The sequence below is a fragment of the Euprymna scolopes genome, chromosome 11 (genome assembly GCF_053919585.1).
Source record: "Euprymna scolopes isolate OS-2025 chromosome 11, ASM5391958v1, whole genome shotgun sequence".
Lineage (NCBI taxonomy): Eukaryota > Metazoa > Mollusca > Cephalopoda > Sepiida > Sepiolidae > Euprymna > Euprymna scolopes.
In genome coordinates, this window is record NC_136492.1 from 5,684,339 (window position 1) to 5,703,427 (window position 19,089).

At 31.6% G+C, this 19,089-nt stretch overlaps 1 protein-coding gene across 5 annotated transcripts in view; it reads left to right on the forward strand.

The window, feature by feature from the left end:
* Window positions 1–19,089, forward strand: part of LOC145287752 (uncharacterized) — a 124,883-nt gene that overhangs the window by 101,158 nt on the left and 4,636 nt on the right. For all 5 annotated transcript variants that reach the window (XM_080135530.1, XM_080135529.1, XM_080135533.1 and 2 more), the window contains 6 exons: window positions 1,376–1,501; window positions 3,638–3,753; window positions 10,229–10,328; window positions 12,234–12,331; window positions 15,935–16,072; window positions 18,613–18,716. In XM_080135530.1, the coding sequence (XP_079991656.1) occupies window positions 1,376–1,501; window positions 3,638–3,753; window positions 10,229–10,328; window positions 12,234–12,331; window positions 15,935–16,072; window positions 18,613–18,716 (682 nt within the window). The remainder of the gene's footprint in view (window positions 1–1,375; window positions 1,502–3,637; window positions 3,754–10,228; window positions 10,329–12,233; window positions 12,332–15,934; window positions 16,073–18,612; window positions 18,717–19,089) is intronic.

Genomic DNA, 19,089 nt, shown 5'->3' on the forward strand with positions numbered 1-19,089 from the left:
ATATGTCAAGAGCAATTGCCCTAGAAAGGAAGCCTTTGTCAAGAGATTCACTAATCCTGTGGGATATAACCGTCAGCACATCTGCGGTAGATCTTGCAGAGCGGAAACCATATTGTGTGTCACTAAGAAGGTTATTCCTGCTGAGGTGGTTGACTATTTCTCTATTTAATATTGATTCCAGTAACTTACTCATAACACAGAGAAGACTTATTGGTCTGTATTGAGAGGGAGATGACTTATCACCTGAATTCTTAAATACAGGGCAAACTGATGAGGTCTTCCAGGGGGTCGGAAACACTTCTCCTTAAGGCAGCGCTTAAATAGTTTTGTAAGTATGGGAGCAAGTTCTGGTTGAAGCTTTTTTAACACTATAATTGGGATGCCATCAGGGCCAGTTGCTTTACTGGAATCTAGGTTTTTTATTAGCTTGGCGACCTCATGCACGGATATTTGTATGTTACCTAGCTTGTTCTGTGTTATAGGAGGAAATATGGGGAGTTGATGGCCTTCGTCGCATAGGGTAGAATTAGCTTTGTCGCATAGGGTAGAATTAGCTTAACAAAAGAATGTTGTGTGAACAATTTACGCATGTGCATTCATGAAACAGTTGACAGATAAAAAATTGTACAGTTTAATCAAGACATTAAAAAATGAAAATATCGAAAAAGGTTATATTGTACGTATCCGTTTTGGACTGAAGATCTCCGAAAAAAAATTTCATATAATTTGATCGAGTAGTTTTTTTTTTGGGGGGGGGGGGGTTACAGCGGAAAAACACGTTTTTATGAGAACGCGTTGAAGTCAGCCATTATGGAAATTTTTAACACGCCACGGGGAGATAACTATGTAAAGCGCCGAGACTCCATCCCCATCTTCAATATTAGCTTTTCTTCCTAAAAATCAAACCTTTTGCTCGGTATCATAACAAATTGTTTTTTCGCTGAAAAAAGAAAAAAACTACTTGATGAAATTAAGTGATTTTTTTTTTTTTTTTTTTTTTCCGGAGAACTTCGTTCCATAACAGATATGCACAATATAACCTGTTTTTCAATATTTTCATTTTTTAATGTCTTGATTAAACTGTACAAGTACCAAAAATACAATGACCCCCCCCCACATGCTAATTTTTCAATTTCAACTCCTTAGCAACTCTTTTTTACAGATGAAAACCAATTAGTTTTTCACATGTCTGAATACCCTATAGACCAAATTTCAAGTCTGTAGATTAAAAATTTGTTGAGTATATAGGTTGAGAATTGTCCTTGCACACATTCTCATATAGACTAAATTTAATGCTTGACCGAAATGGTTTGGGGAGGGGGAGTGATTCTTAACTAAATTTTCATTAAAATTTTTTTTTTTTTTTTTTCTTTAGCACTGCTACTACTGTTGCAGCAAAGAAACCGTTTGGTTTGCAGTCGAGTTCCATTGAAAACACTCAAAGCCCTCGTCAAGAATCCACATCACAGTCTAATATTGGTTCTCCAAAGACGCCTGCTTGGTAAGTAAGACAAAGTTATCAAACATTTAATGATTTTTAATTTGTTTAGCAAAAAAAAGAAAAAATTCACTGAGGAAAACTTTTAAAAACCCTCTTAGATTTACGTTTCTTAATTTTTGAGATGAGGATTCGTTATTCATATTATTTGGACTACTGTTCTCATCTTGAGTGTGATTTTCATCACGTTTCAATTGATGTAACCTTCGACTCTCTTCAGGTGTATCTTGTCGAACTAGGGAATGTTTCTATCGAACACAGGAATTTGGATGGAATTTCGAACAGAACCCTTTCTTTACTTTATGGGGGGGAGTATGCTCTTGTTCCATCAGTCATGACTGGATAGAGGTCCTAAGTAATTTGCAAATGTATTTTGTTGGTCGCCCACATTTAGAATTAAACCTTTAACCTTCAGAAGAATATTACTTTTACAATTGATTTTTGCACCGTGGGTCCTTGTGAGTTCAACAGAAACATTCCCAAGTTTAACAAGATACAGCTGAAGAAGGTCGGAGGTTACATCGACCGAAACGTTGTGAAAATCACACTCAAGATGAGAACAGTAGTCCGATGAATTCAAATAAATATTCAAATTAAAACAACGTTTCTATATGAACTCTCATTCTTTGACTCTTAGATTTATTTATCAAGAAAAAAGTTTTCCATTTTATTTTTTTTTAAGTAAATTTGTAACATAAAATTGTGTGTGTGTGTAAATATCAGTGCTTTTCAACCAGGGTTTCATGGAACCTTAGAGTTCCACGAGTACAATCCAGAGATTCCACAGTTCCTAAATTCGAACAAGAAACAAACAATGTTAAATTCAATTTTGAAAATCTATTCTTTTATTATATGCATTTAAAAAAAATTGTTTAAATATACTAAATTTTACATAATTAAACTCACTACATTTGAATAAATTAATTCATCGTTCCACTATTAGGTTTGCTTTTATATTTTCTTATTATACGATCAACGCTAAAAGAATCTCTCTAAAAATCATAAGAGTATTTTAATTTTATTTTAATTTTTAAATGTGTTTTTGCATAAGACAACTAAATTATTGCTTGGGGGTTCTATGAGCCAGCGAAAGGTTTCCATGGGGTCCTGCTCCTGCAAAAAGGTTGAAAAACACTGGTGTATATATATATATATATATATATATATATATATATATGATGATTGCAACGTCTTGTCAGACGAGTGCCACTTCCTCAGACATTTAAAATCCATGAGCCCAAATACCTGAGGGAGTATCTATACAAAGATGTTACAGAGTCTTAGCTTTGTACGACAGCTAAGTCTCTCTCTCGGTTCAAAATGTTGAGATCAAGCAAGAGCAAGATAGCCAGCAACAAATTAAACTGCAGACCAGCTTAATGCGGGTACTGGTCTTCCGCTTTATGGTTTTTTAAATCAGAGATTTGCTTCTCCTAGAAAGGTTGCCTTCACCACGGCTTACGGGAGCCCTCTCCACCCCAATACACATATACACACACACAAATATACACGGTGCTAGTTGGCCGTTGACCCAGAAAAAGAGTTCATTCGCCCTTTGGAAGATCTTGTTTTTAATCCTTCAGGGAGACTAGCCGCCCTCCTCACCAAACAAGTCTGGTGGGAGAACCAGTTTAGTCGCCGGTGACCCGACCGTGAGGCAGGTAGTACTGGGTTACATGGTACCAGTAGCATATGACATGACCTGACTTATATATATATATATATATATATACACACACACACAGCCCCTTTTAAGAAATTTGTTTCTTATTGTTGAGCACTTTTATTTTAATTAAATCGGTCAATTTAGCTCTTATGCATAGATCATTGTATAACTGACGTAAATAAACATTTTAAAAAATTAAAATATTTAAATTCAACATTATTTAACGTTGTTAATGGTAGCCGAATTGATCAGGTCTTCGCTAATCAAGCCAGAGATGTCTCGTGTTGCGGGGTTCAAATCGTTCGACTGGTATTAATCGTGACACCCTGCACTAAAGATTCCCGAAAGGATAAAACACTAGTGATGTAGGTATTTAATTATTATAGTAAAAAAAATAATGAGAGAGAGAGAGAAAGAGCATTTTCATGATTTCCATACAAGTAAAATTGTAAATATGGATTTGTTTATTTTAGTGAAAATAGTCAATCATCGACAGACACTGCTCTTTCTACGGAAGCTGGTTTCACAGGAGCACCAACGTCTGAGAATCGAAACCCACTGGAATGTTCAGAGAGCCATGAACAAAATGGTGAGTCTATGCATCTAAAATGATTTTTTTTTTCTCTCACACGTTAAATTGGCAATATAAAATGAAAAAAAAAACACAGTTTAAAGGACACTAAAAATGTTTAACACTGACTTTTAATGACAAATTCGTTCTTACTTGAAATTGTAATGTCATTTTCTTTGATCGCAGATTGCATCAAAACATCTTGTTGCCGTGTTGTCAGCAGTTCTGCTGATATGTTACAAATTGCTTTGTGGATATTTCGTCTTTCTTTCTGGTATCTGTAATAATGGGAGGAATCAAAGCAATAAGTCACCATTTGTTTCTGGGGTTTATTTTTATTTATTTTTTTGTTACACGGTGGTCACCACTTATCAATGCACCGAAGCCACTCAGGGATAAGGGTTATTGCAAGTACAGTACGTTGGTGTTGAGATTTATTGAAGTGTTTACTTAAGGGGAGGGGCGGTTCATTAGGAATTTGTTTACGTTGGACTTGAAGACATCCAAGTTGTAGTCAGGTGGGAAGCAGGCAGACGGAAGAGAGTTCCACAGGCGTGCAGTTCTAAGAAAGAAGCTTTGTTCATGGAATCTGCATTTTGATTTAGGCACAGATAAAGAGTGGGGAAAATTTTTGACAGTGGATTCAGCTAGACGGGTGTTTTTCATGAAAGATTGGTGAGGGGGGACCAGAGATTGGAGTTCAGACGAGCACCTATCATGGAAATAATGATAAAATAAGGATAGGCTCGCAACATCTCTTCTGTGGGAAAGAGGTTGCAGGGAAGAGAAAAGGGCATCCCCCACTAAGCCACGAAGTCTATTTTGTACTCTGTCAAGGCAGGATAGGCTGTTTTTAGCAGCTCCTGCCCAGATATGGTAGCAGTATTCCATCCTTAGACGTACTTGGCTTTTTATTTTATTTTTATTTTTTTATTTTACAGCCAGATGCGCTATAAATTCCTTTCTCAAAAAAAATGTTCTCTTTGATGTCATATATCCAAAAAAGCAAATGGAATTAATTTCCCTTCTCTAACACATATTTCCTTGAATGACGTCATATCCTGCAATGTAATCATAATTTTGATCTTAACTTCTAAGGTAATTTTCCAACTAAATGCTTAGTCTAGTTTCATGTGGAAAACTTCTTTTTTTCAACATGATTTTTACATTTGGATTATTCAAACTACTGTTCTCATCTTCAGCGTTTCTATTTACCTGCCTCCCCATAAGGTCGGTTTTTAATGTGGGGAAAAATCCAGCTCCCCAAAAAGGGGCACTCTGGATAGGAACCAAAATAAAAAAAATTGTCTCGGTCATGAAGGGTTTCTCCTCCACTAACAAGGATAGAAAAGGTGAAGTGTAGTATCTGAACAGATACTACACTTTGCTCTTAGTCAAAAGGCCAAGTTTGAAATATTCATCTTCAGTGTTATTCATACAATGTTTCAGCTGATGTAACCTCCGATCTTTGGGTATATCTTATCCACAAGGAGCCATTAAATAACAGATAAAGTACTAAATTAAATTTAGTTCTAACTGACACTTTTCTGGAGGTTGAAGGTTCAATTCTCAGCGTAGGCAATACTAAGAATACAATAGTTCTCCCCAATCATGACTGACAGAATGAGAGCATGCTACTCCCATGAATTAGATGAAGGGCTCTAATAGAAATTTTATATAGGGGGCAAGAGCCCACTAATATCTACAAGTGCCCCTATTGCATTAAACTTCTAAAAATTTCTTACAAGGGTGTTTAGTTGGCCCTCTCTGTATTTGCCAAAATCTAAAAGAAGCAAATGATACCTTCTCTTTTATGGGTAAAAGACATTGGTGTGATAAGAATGTGTAAAAGACATTATTGTGGGATTGCTTCATTACTGGCTCCTAATGAAAAGGCCAAGAATATGTTAGTATTTGCAGAAATGTACAATTTAGTATTTGGAACTGCGATAAATGTATTTACAAACTTTATATCAATAAAAAAAACAAGAGAAATTCGTTTTTTAAAAAAAACTGACTCGCTTTGAAAAAAAAAAAAGCAAAAAAATAACTGACTTGCTTTGAAAAAAAATAAAAAATAAACTGACTTGCTTTGAAAAAATAAAATAAACTGACTTGCTTTGGAAAAAAAAAATAAAATAAACTGACTTGCTTTGAAAAAAAAAAAAATAAATAAACTGACTTGCTTTCGACCAATGCTTAATATCCTTTTATATGTTGCGAATTATTAAAAAAGGTCACTTAGTTCATAAAAAAATTTAATGTTAATTTCTTTTAAATTTATAAACTGAGTATGCAGTTAAAATAAAAATTTTAATTTTACAAGATAAATATCCGCCATTTGTTTTCTCATTTTAAAATGAATTATTTTATTAAAAAATTATGGGGATTAAGATAATCGACAGATTGATTTTTTTTTTTTTTTTTTATGTCGTTTTAAACAAAAACAATATTATGTACTTAAATGTCATGTCGAAAATAGTAATATATCCCAAACTTATGAAAATTCATTGAGTAGAACAACTGCTATTGTGTTTACAAAAGTCTATCGCTATAGACAACAAATATTGCTACGATGACACAGCTAATCTAAAATATGCATTCTGAATTATGTCCCCTGTGTGTGAACTTCTCACAGTCTACTGTATAATGTTTAAGAAAAATGCAGTTTTACCCAATTTTCCATAAAAAATTACTTTTAATGATAAATAACTTTCGGGTTTGTTTTACTATACACATAGATTCAAAAAAGTTGTCAAAAAACAAATATATAACAAATGTTATCAAAGGCAAGATAAGTTACTTTTCTACCAAACTGGATATATTTTTTGTTTTTATTCAATGTAACATGTTTATTCAACTCAAAAAACATGCAGTGTTTACTGATGTATTGGAAAATTCAAAATGGCGCCAGACTGTCTCTTTAACACGGTAAGTTTGGCAAAAGATGTTATAAATAATAAACTAGACAAAATACTATTAAAAACAACCAAATATATGTCAACTTATGTCACGGTAACATATATTGAGCGAATTTCTAACAGTATTTTGTCTAGTTTATTATTTATAATACCTTTTCCAAAACTTACCCTCTCCGAGAGAGAGTCGGCCGCCATTTTGAATTTTCCAATACATCGGTAAACACTGTCAGCTTTTCGAGCTGAATAAACATGTTACATTAAATAAAAACACGAAAAATATGTCCACTTTGGTAGAAAAGTAACTTATCTTACCTTTGATAACATTTATTTGTTATATATTTGTTTCTTGACAACTTTTTCGAATCTGTGTACAGTAATACAAAGCCTAACTTTCTACTTAATAAATTTTCGTAATTTTAATTTTTTTAAATTTTATTTTTTTTTTTTTTATAATTGCAATTTCACCCCAAACAAGGCACATTGCCACTTTGCTGTAGGGGGCTACTATCAGGGACATAAGCTACAGGGGTACTATGTGGGGAGTTGGGCAGCAAGATGTCGATTCACATTATACTTGAACTTCTACATGTCAGTACAGTTGGGGAAGCAGGAACTTGGAAGGGAATTCCAAAGTCTAGCTGTTCTGGGGAAGAAATTACTGGAGTAGAAAGCTCTCTTACATCTAGGGATCTCAACTGTGAAGGGGTGGGATTTTGCTGTTTGTCGGGGGTATTTACGTCGAGGGGGCACAAGTGCTTGCAGTTTGTCAGAGCATTCACCATTGAAATACTTGTAGAACAGGCAGAAGGATGCGACATTTCGTCAATGGGACAGAGGCTGAAGCTTAGATGACAGTTCGGGACCTATTAGGTTGGCGACTCTCTTTTGAACCTTGTCTAGGAGTGAGAGACCAGTAGCAGATGCACCAGCCCAAATATGACAACAATACTCCATACATGGGCGAATGGTGGCCTTATAGAGGTACAGGATACTTTCGGGTGTTAGTAGCTTTCTAGCATGGTAGAGAGAACCTACCTTTTTCGCAGTGGTCCTGGCAATGCCCTCAATGTAATTGTTCCAATTCATGTTTCCTGTGAACGTTAGGCCGAGGAGTTTAAAAGATGTACTTTCAGATAAAGATTCTTTGGCCGTTGCTATTGGTGGTAGAGAAGGTTTCTTGTAGGTATTGAAGGAAACAAGTTTAGTCTTAGCAGCATTGAATGTGACCATCCATTTTTGTCCCCATTCCACTACAGATCGGAGGTCATCTTCTAGTGTTTTTGCAATTTCTCTAGATATGTGTTTATTTGTTTTCCTGTCATGTCGGTTATAGAGAGTGGTGTCATCAGCATGTATACCCATCTCACAGACAATTTTGTCAGGGAGATCATTTATGAATATTAGGAATAATAGAGGTCCAAGGATAGACCCCTGGAGCACTCCCGCATTTATATCATATTGTTTAAATGTACGACCATCGATGAGAACCTGGATTTTTATCTTATCTAAGAAGGATTTAATTATGTTAAGTATTCTACCAGTGATACCATATGATCCGATTTTCCTGAGAAGACCTTCATGCCAAACCCTGTCAAAAGCCTTAGATATATCTAGAGCTACCGCTCTACCCTCCCTTGCTTTGTCAAGTGAATGGCATATACGCTCAGAGATTACAGTTAGGATGTCTGCCGTGGAACGGGCTTGCCTAAATCCATATTGTTGGTCGGTCAGAAGTTTAGCATCTGTAAGGTGATGGACTAGAGCTTGGTTAATAATAGACTCAAATATTTTGGCGAAAAGTGGGAGGAGGCTAATGGGGTGATAATTTACTGGGTCAGTTCTTTCGCCAGAATTCTTGAAAACTGGTACCACGGAAGCAGTTTTCCAGCAGGCAGAAAAGCAAGATTCATTAACGCATTTGTTGTAAAGTTTGGAGAGAACTGGAGCTACTTTGGCGGCGCACCTTTTCAATAGCACAGCCAGGATGAGATCAGGTCCACATGCTTTTGCAGTGTCAAGATTTCTTATGATAGCATACACCTGAGAAGGGGAGATTTTCAGATCGTCTAGTGTGGCGTCTGTCCGCAAAGGAAAATCAGGGAGGGGGTGGTTGGCAGGGTCCAGTGTGGAGTTGGAGGCAAACCGACTGGCAAGCATGTTAGCCTTCTCAGTTGCTGAGCAAACAACTTCGTGATTGTTGGATAGTCGGGGAATTGTTTATTTCCCATTATTTACTACACTGTTGTAGATTTTTCAGAAGTCACGGATTCCTAATTTCTGTGCTTTGATGCGTTTTTTGGTTGTTTTAGTAAATTCTCTCTTAGCTGTCACTATTTCTTTCTTACAGTTATTTCTGGCTTCTATATACTTCTGTCTGTTTGAACTGGACTTATGTCAGTTAAATCTGCAGTATGCATGCTGCCTTTGCGCAATGGCAGCTGCACAAGTAGAAGTAAACCATTGGGGAGAGTGCGGCTTGCTATAAAACTTCCGCGTGAGAACATGTGCTTCAATTGCTGTTTTGAACCATTCAGTGGTCTCATGTGCGCACTGTTCAGCAAAAAGTGAAAAGATATTTCGCCATGGGGTGTCTCTGATGAGATCCTGATGGCTTCCCAGTCAGCCTTTTTATAATATCTCATTGTTTTGAGTAATGGCTCTTCCGTTTTGGCTCTAGAGTTTAGTGCGATTTCAACTATTATCACTACATGATCAGTATTTCCAAGTGGGCTGTGGGCATTCGTAACGCAATCATCGCGGACTGTGGTCAGAAACAGATCTAAAAGTGATGCGTGTTGTTCTTGCTGGTCAGGGAAACGGGTTGGAAACATAACCGTAACTTTGATATTTTTCTATTTTCAACATGACGATTAAGTAATATTTTTGCTTAAAATGACATATTTAAAAAATCAATTTGTCGACTCTATATTAACAAGCAGCAAGTTTTTTTTTAATTAATGTTATATTTTATTTTACTAAAATTGATCCAAAATCCTATAAATGGTCTATAATTTAGGTTGTACTTAATGTTTTTTTTAATTAATGTTATATTTTATTTTACTAAAATTGATCCAAAATCCTATAAATGATCTATAATTTAGGTTGTACTTAATGTTTTTTTTAATTAATGTTATATTTTATTTTACTAAAATTGATCCAAAATCCTATAAATGATCTATAATTTAGGTTGTACTTAATGTTTTTTTTAATTAATGTTATATTTTATTTTACTAAAATTGATCCCAAATCCTATAAATGATCTATAATTTAGGTTATACTTAATGTTTTTTTTAATTAATGTTATATTTTATTTTACTAAAATTGATCCCAAATCCTATAAATGATCTATAATTTAGGTTATACTTAATGTTTTTTTTAATTAATGTTATATTTTATTTTACTAAAATTGATCCCAAATCCTATAAATGATCTATAATTTAGGTTGTACTTAATGTTTTTTTAATTAATATTATATTTTATTTTACTAAAATTGATCCAAAATCCTATAAATGATCTATAATTTAGGTTGTACTTAATTTTTTTAAATTTTTTTTTTCTTTCTATCTTTGAAGGTGTTGTGTCAAGTTCTATTTTATCTGCACCCTCAGCATTGCCCAATCTTTCAAACAATGTTGAAGCGTCACCACGCAAGAAACCACGCAAACAAATGTTGTAAGTTAGCTGAAATTATTCAACGTTTTTCATTTTTTTCTATTCGTAATATTTAAAAAAAAAAAAAAAAAAAAAAAAATTGTCCATTCTTTCGAACGTAGCGAACACATCCGCCATCCAGATTTAATCTCACATCACACAGCCATCATATCATCATCTCATTTCTCTTCATGCAACGCATATCCTCAATCCTCACTAACCAGGTTACACTTTCATACATTATCACACCACATACATATGCCTGATAAACTTTTACCTTTGGTCAACGTTGGTAACTCTCTGCTAGTTAGTAATGACAAGTGAATTGATCAGTCTTTAATATTCACATTACATATCCATCATATAATTCTTATGTCATTTCTTTCCGTCCATTGACTTGATTTGACCAGTCTTCTATACATTATCACATTGCATACACACGTCTTATAGGTTCCTTCCTTGGTCTTTCTGCTTGTTATTAATGACAAGAGTTCTCTGAACTTATTTCAACCACTCCTAACTCCTGCAATCACACTGGCACAAGTTATTCCTTCTGCTTCAATCATATCAGCAAAGAAAAAAAAACCTGAACAACATCAATACGAAGTTTCTTCAATAAGTTTCCAGATTTCTTTTGTACAAACGCTTAAAATTCTTGAAAATTCAGTATCTTATTGCTATATATCTTATGAGATGACTGACCAATTTTTATGATTTTGGGTTCAAATGAACAGCTACAGTAGGAATTGGAATACGCCCTACTAAAGCCTGTTTGTCACAGTTGATGAATTTCAAAAATGCAATCTGGACGTGAAGACACTTTAGAAGAACGATATGCAATAAAATTCTGTTTTAAACTTTGAAAAAAATACCACAAAAATGTATGGAATGCTTCAGACTGTTTTTGGACCATCTTTCATAAATCTGGCATCAGTTTTTTAGTGGCATAAGAGATTCAAGGAAGGCAGGACGCCTATGAGGGTTATGAGAGGTGTGGGAGGAGTAAGGAAGTCTGAACACCAGAGTTGATTGGCCAAATAAAGAATTTTCATGGACAAGGGCTGTCATGTGTCTATAGAGACAATAAGTGCACAGTTTGATGTCAGTGTGGGAACACTGCACACAATTATTCACGATGAACTGAAGATGCAAAAGATTTGTGTGAATCCACAACTCCATCTTCGTCATCGACTATTTGACCAAGCTGAGCATCAAGACAGTTCCCTACCCTCCCTATAGTCCAAACCTTTTTGGTTATTCTGAAAGCTCAAGGAAAACATTAGAGGCTGTTATAAAACAGATAGGATCCGAACGAAGCTGTGACGAGTCATTGATACGTTCACACAAGACGACTTTCATGGAGCCTTCCAGAAGTTGTTGGAATAGTACAAACGTATTGCAGCTGGAGGCGATTACTTCAAAGGGGACTAGAGTTTCATGTGTGTACTATCAATAAAAGTGCCCATACGAAAAAAGTCTGGAAATTTATTGAAGGGACCTTGTAGCTTCATCCTCCAAATATACTTTTCCCCACAGCAGAGTTTTCATCCATTTTTATTGTCTTATATTTCTTGCACATGAACTGTTCATCCTCTCCCATCACCTGTAATTCCAATGCGCTTTGTGTACGCCCAACGCTGATTAGTGCAACAAAAAAATTGAGTTACTCACAACTCCTTTTCTAAACTGAGCAACGTTCTTTCAGGGTGTGGGGCTGCGAGTGGGGCTTTCAAACACATCTTTTTCGTCTCTCACTCTCACTTTTTTCAGATTTCCTCATAGTCTTTACCCCCCCTTCCCACCCTTCTCTTTCCCTGGGCGAACATCTATCACCTGCAACGTTTGCCATTCATCACTAAAATATGCAGCCAATTGCATGTTTACACGATGCTTATTTATATATATATATATTTTTTTTTTTTCCAGAAATGCTAATGAGGAATTAAAAGACACAACCTCAACAGATGAAGAATCGGACAAGTTGGAAGATCTAAAAGATTCGAAAAACCGAGAGGTCAAAGAGAGTATGTAACGATTTTTCTTTCCAGTTTTTTTTTTTTTTTTTTTTCCATTCTTTACGGATAATTTTACCATCAATTTTTGCATTGCGGAATTATTTTTTGCTGCCTTATTTATAAAGCATCAATTTTATTTAAAAGATATTTTCAATTTTTGGGAAATAAAAGAATTTTGTGACGAGATATGAATTTGAATTCAGCTTTCATTGATCCGTTTTAAGTATTTGATTATTGATTTTTGTTATATGAAACATTTGATTATTGATTTATGTTATATGAAACATTTGATTATTGATTTATGTTTTATGAAACATTTGATTATTGATTTATGTTTTATGAAACATTTGATTATTGATTTATGTTTTATGAAACATTTGATTATTGATTTATCTTATATGAAACATTTGATTATTGATTTATGTTTTATGAAACATTTGATTATTGATTTATCTTATATGAAACATTTGATTATTGATTTATGTTTTATGAAACATTTGATTATTGATTTATGTTTTATGAAACATTTGATTATTGATTTATCTTATATGAAACATTTGATTATTGATTTATGTTTTATGAAACATTTGATTATTGATTTATGTTATATGAAACATTTGATTATTGATTTATGTTATATGAAACATTTGATTATTGATTTATGTTTTATGAAACATTTGATTATTGATTTATCTTATATGAAACATTTGATTATTGATTTATGTTTTATGAAACATTTGATTATTGATTTATCTTATATGAAACATTTGATTATTGATTTATGTTATATGAAACATTTGATTATTGATTTATGTTTTATGAAACATTTGATTATTGATTTATCTTATATGAAACATTTGATTATTGATTTATGTTTTATGAAACATTTGATTATTGATTTATGTTTTATGAAACATTTGATTATTGATTTATGTTTTATGAAACATTTGATTATTGATTTATGTTTTATGAAACATTTGATTATTGATTTATCTTATATGAAACATTTGATTATTGATTTATGTTTTATGAAACATTTAAACTTTTTGGAGTAAATTTCTATTGAGATGTATGGTTATAGTCAGCAAGCGTACTTCCTAACTTCCAGTGTGGTTGCTACCACGAACAGTGACAGTGAAAATCCGTTCCTTCACTTTTATTGTTCTTCAGTATTTTTATCGTGAAGTGATTTACTGAAATAAAAAGGACATTATTGAAAAATATGCAATAAAAATTAACAAAATTATAAAAAAATAAAAATAACATAATTAGTCTACATTTGCACTTTTAATAACAAAATTAAAAGATTAGTTATTTTATGTGAAATATTTATGAAATTATAAAAATACGCTTTTTAATTTTAAAAATTCAAGTTTATTTCAACTTATATTGTTATGAAACTATTAAAATGAAATAATCAAAATAACAAAATGAAATTATTGAAATCAAAATAACAAAATGAAATTATTGAAATCAAAATAACAAAATGAAATTATTGAAATCAAAATAACAAAATGAAATTATTGAAATCAAAATAACAAAATGAAATTATTGAAATCAAAATAACAAAATGAAATTATTGAAATCAAAATAACAAAATGAAATTATTGAAATCAAAATAACAAAATGAAATTATTGAAATCAAAATAACAAAATGAAATTATTGAAATCAAAATAACAAAATGAAATTATTGAAATCAAAATAACAAAATGAAATTATTGAAATCAAAATAACAAAATGAAATTATTGAAATCAAAATAACAAAATGAAATTATTGAAATCAAAATAACAAAATGAAATTATTGAAATCAAAATAACAAAATGAAATTATTGAAATCAAAATAACAAAATGAAATTATTGAAATCAAAATAACAAAATGAAATTATTGAAATCAAAATAACAAAATGAAATTATTGAAATCAAAATAACAAAATGAAATTATTGAAATCAAAATAACAAAATGAAATTATTGAAATCAAAATAACAAAATGAAATTATTGAAATCAAAATAACAAAATGAAATTATTGAAATCAAAATAACAAAATGAAATTATTGAAATCAAAATAACAAAATGAAATTATTGAAATCAAAATAACAAAATGAAATTATTGAAATCAAAATAACAAAATGAAATTATTGAAATCAAAATAACAAAATGAAATTATTGAAATCAAAATAACAAAATGAAATTATTGAAATCAAAATAAAATTTCAAACATAAAAAATATGTATCCAATACATAGCATTCCCAAAAAAGATTTTAAATTGTTTTCAATAATTCTTAAAAAATAAAAATAATTTCAATAATTCCTTATTAAATAATTCCTTATTAAATAAAATAAAGAACAACCAGAAAAGTGTCTTAAAAAAATGCATACGGAAAATATAGGCGTGAGAGAAAAAAAGTAAAGGAACTGATTTGTCTTGTTACTGCTTCCAGCTGCGCTACGCCGGAAGTTAGGAAGTACGTTAGATGACTATAACCAGATGTACATATATGTATACCTAGAAAATTCGGGGTGATAATCTTGTTAGGATCAACCTAAAAGCACAGTTAATTCCCTTTGGCTTACAAGGGAGTGATCGCTCTTGGACGGAGTAAGAGTTCAGCCATGACATTTTTGAGGAAGAAAACATACTCACTCAGCTACAAACAAGACATTTATCACCCGTGCACATCCAGTGGCTCAAAATGTAATCTCACTCGTAGGTTGTTGAATAAATTTGTTAAATGTTCTCTTTTGTCCTCGTATTGTTTTTACATGGTTATTTTACAGAAACACATTTTAAAACCTGTAACGGATATATGTACACGTAGTTCTAGTTTGACATTTTTAAAAACTTTGAATTAAATTTTTGGTGCTTCTTTATTATAATAAAAAGAAATTGAATTTCAAGTAAAAAAAATGGTATCTATGTAATTGTCATGTCACAAATAGTAACATATCCAAAAATTACAAAAAATGATAAGGTAGAAGAATAATTATTAATGGAAAACAGTTTTCAATAAAGTTTAGATGGGGAATAAAATTTGTCCGACATTTTGAATCGCATTCATCATGTGATGTAAGCCATAGATCTTAATTATCTCCCCTGTCAGCTTCTCTTTTTTTAGTAAACGTCTGCTCAATATGGTTTCATAAATTTATTTTTTTTTTTTTTACCTTATCATTTTTCGTAATTTTTGAATATTAGTACTGACAGATGAAATTATAAAAAATGAATGATAAAAATACTGAAGAACAATAAAAGTGAAGGAACGGATTTTCACCGTTACTGTTTGTGATATTCAAAAATTAGTATTTGAGACCTGACAGTTACATATGTGCCATTTGTTTCATATGAAATCAAATTTATTTGTTGTTATAATGTAGAAGTGCCAAATTTTCCGTCCCCCTAATGTTAAACTTTTGCAGAAAGTTTCAGATTCATTTAGGTGTTCAAACTCCTCAAAACCAGACAAATAAACTCAAACAAATCAACATATGTGGTACCACATTGGTATTAAATGATCCTATAGCGGTTGATATGTCATAAAGTCCAAATAATCAATCGACGAATCTTTTATGTAACTAACAGTTTTTTTTAATTTTTATTTCAAAATTTTAGTTGAATACACGGATGAAGAAGGCGTCCGGTGGACGACTGAGAAGCAACGAACTAAACTCTCCCTCCTGAAATGCTACGTGCGAACGTGGAAAGTTCGAGCCAATCATTTTGAACGACACGCTGATGTCAAATGCAAAGGTAACAAAGTTTTTTATTTTTATTTTATCGTTTGTTCGGTCTCTGGAGATAATAGATAACCCCTGCAAGATTGCCGTCACATTTAATTATGAAGCAAGGATTGCACAATTCCCAACCACAGCTCCTGAGTTAGAACTGAATAATTCCTAAATGGTCACCTATTTACTGCTGACCAGTGTCAACGTTGCTTAACTTCGGTGATCAAACGAGAATTGTATAACAAGATAATGCCATAGACATACAATGTTTGTTTGCGTGTTATAGAAGTCAAAATGTTAACGGAACATTCAAATAATTTTCAATGAGGGTTAAGTTTTTCAAGGAATCTAAAGACCTGTTGTAATTTTCCATCACTTTCATCTGGGGTCACTAGGGCCAGTTATCAGTCAGATTCAAAAATAACTGAAATATATTACAGCATAAAAAAGTTTGAAGATTTTTTTAATGATTTTTTTATTTCAGAAGACAAAACATAAATTTAAAGAATATTTAAAAAGTATGTATTTAAAAAAAAAAAAAAGCTGTAAAAATTTAAATTTCATTGATATTTTTAAGATTAAAATTTTTTTTAAATAAAAGCAACATAATAATACCACCAGCAGTTGACCTCGTATTACAGATGAGATTTTTTTTTTTTTTTTTCCAATGCAAAAACTGAACATGACTGTTTGAAATTTTGACTATCTATATATCTCCATAGGCAATGCTTGATGAATGTTGCTAGGAGATATATATGATTTGATTTCTGTCATAGTAAACCATGCTGATGAACCACAGTAATGGCGAAACAGTTGTCAGTGGCTAACAATTTTATTTAAAATATAAATATTTTTTCAATAAATATAAAATAAGGCACTAGTGTTTCATGCTTACATGATCATCAGTGCAGGAAGTGATAATTACTGCTGGTCAGGAGATTCAAACCCAGTCAACCTTGGCTTTGTGGGCTGGTGTTTTTCGTCTTGGCCACTAGGAATTAACCTTTAAATGGAAGTGAAATAAGATACTTGTGAAGCAGTAGCAGACTTGTCATAATCAACAACCATGAGAGTATTCTAAACAAAGTTTTGTAAAAAAAATAAATAAAAAATAATTAATTAAAAAAAATAAAGTATTTATATTTTCCAACTTTCAAGGTTACTTCTGGTATTTTTAAAACTAGCCAATGATTTTTCTTAATGGGGGCATCATAAAAAAATTGTTTCTAACCCTGACACAGTCAAACTGATTTGTATGTCATCCAATCAACCCAAATGAATATTTTACACTGAATCGTGTTAAGCTTGAGCCGTTCACGTATGAAGAATGGAAGATCGTCTTTTTGAATTATGCGATTATTAGATGAGAATTAAAAAAAATTAAACTCTGATATTTTTTTTTTTTTTTTTTCAATGAAAATTTGTGTTTAAAAAGCAAGAAAATGCATTTTATTTTTATAAATGTAGCAAGGGAGGGGTAAAAAAATTTCTGCAGATAATCTTCAAATTATCAGCATAAAAAAATTGTGCAAATTGATTTGATAATTGAAAATGGTGCCTGTTTTGGTTCTTGTTCGGAATTCACCCTAAAAAAAAAATTAAAAAATAAATAATCCACCACACCCCACAATAAAGAAAAATCTGTATGATGCACGTACCTGTGATACAATGAAATAATATATTCCAAAAATCAAGTAAATTGCTCAAGTAGTTTTATCTTTGAATAAGAAAATCATTTTTAAATGATTAATAGGAATTTGTAGGCATTACAATATAAATCTTGCAAGATTTAATTATTGTTATTTTCCTTGTTTTTGGAAGTCTTTTTTGATAAAGGTGTATTACACAGAAAGTTTCAGAAAAAAAATGATTTTAATCATTTATTAAAATTTTTCATAACACTTTTTCATTTTCTATTTTCAAATAAACCGAATGTTGTGACGTGAAGTAATTAATCTTCTATTAAAGACTTTGTCAAAAAAAAATTTTTAGTTGCTTCTATATTATGCAAAAAAAAAAATATTGAATTTTAATTGAAACAAATGGTACCTACGTAATTGTCATGTTGCAAATAGTAACACATCCAAAAATTAGGCAAAACAATAAGGTTATTTAAGTTTATATGGGAATAAATTTTGTCTGACATTTTGAATTACATTTGTCACATGATGTGGGCAACAGAACTTAATTATCTCCCCTGTCAACTTTTTTTTTTTTAATAAACATAATTATAGTGATTTCGCTTTTCACAAATTTCTTTTTTCATTAATAATTTTTTTACCTTATGGTTTTCTGTAATTTTTGGATATGTTACTATTTATGACCTGACAATTACGTAAGTACCATTTGTTTTACTTGAAATTCATTTTTTTTTTTTTTTTTTTTTTTTTGTATTATATAAAACGTCTTTTTTATTTTTATTATTTTTATTTTATTTTATTTTATTTTTTTTTGACCATTAAAATTTATGAATATGATTGTATGAATGTTGGTAAAAACTATCCGAAATGTAGAATTTTAAGTTTAAAAAAAAATTTTTTTTTTTTTTTTGTCTTTCTGCAGAAGATCGACGAGCTACAGTAAATGAATTATCAAATCAACGAGGGGTTCTACAGAAGGCGAGCGGCTGGAAGTTATATTTTCTAGCGACTCAACTCGAAGATATGGTATGTTTATGATTGTGGCATTTATATTTTATTTAATTTTTTGTTTTTGTTTTTTCAGTGCTACGAAGTAAAAATGAACAAAAAATATTTTGTGCCATTTAAAAAAAGATTGGCAAAGAAGCAGACTTTATTAATGGACATTCGTTTTAAGCCTCCAACTGATTCAGACAGCTGAAAAGATTGGGTTAAGCTTGACATTATATGTAATCTGATTCAAATGTTGCGCTATTAAAAAAACGATAACAAAATATTTTAGAATTGACTTGGATAGCTCCTTTGTCTTGTCAAAGTGTAGTATCTGTTCCTCATCTGCACTTCATCTTTTCTATCCTGAGTCAGTGATGGAGACTGAGACAATTTAAATTTTTATCTC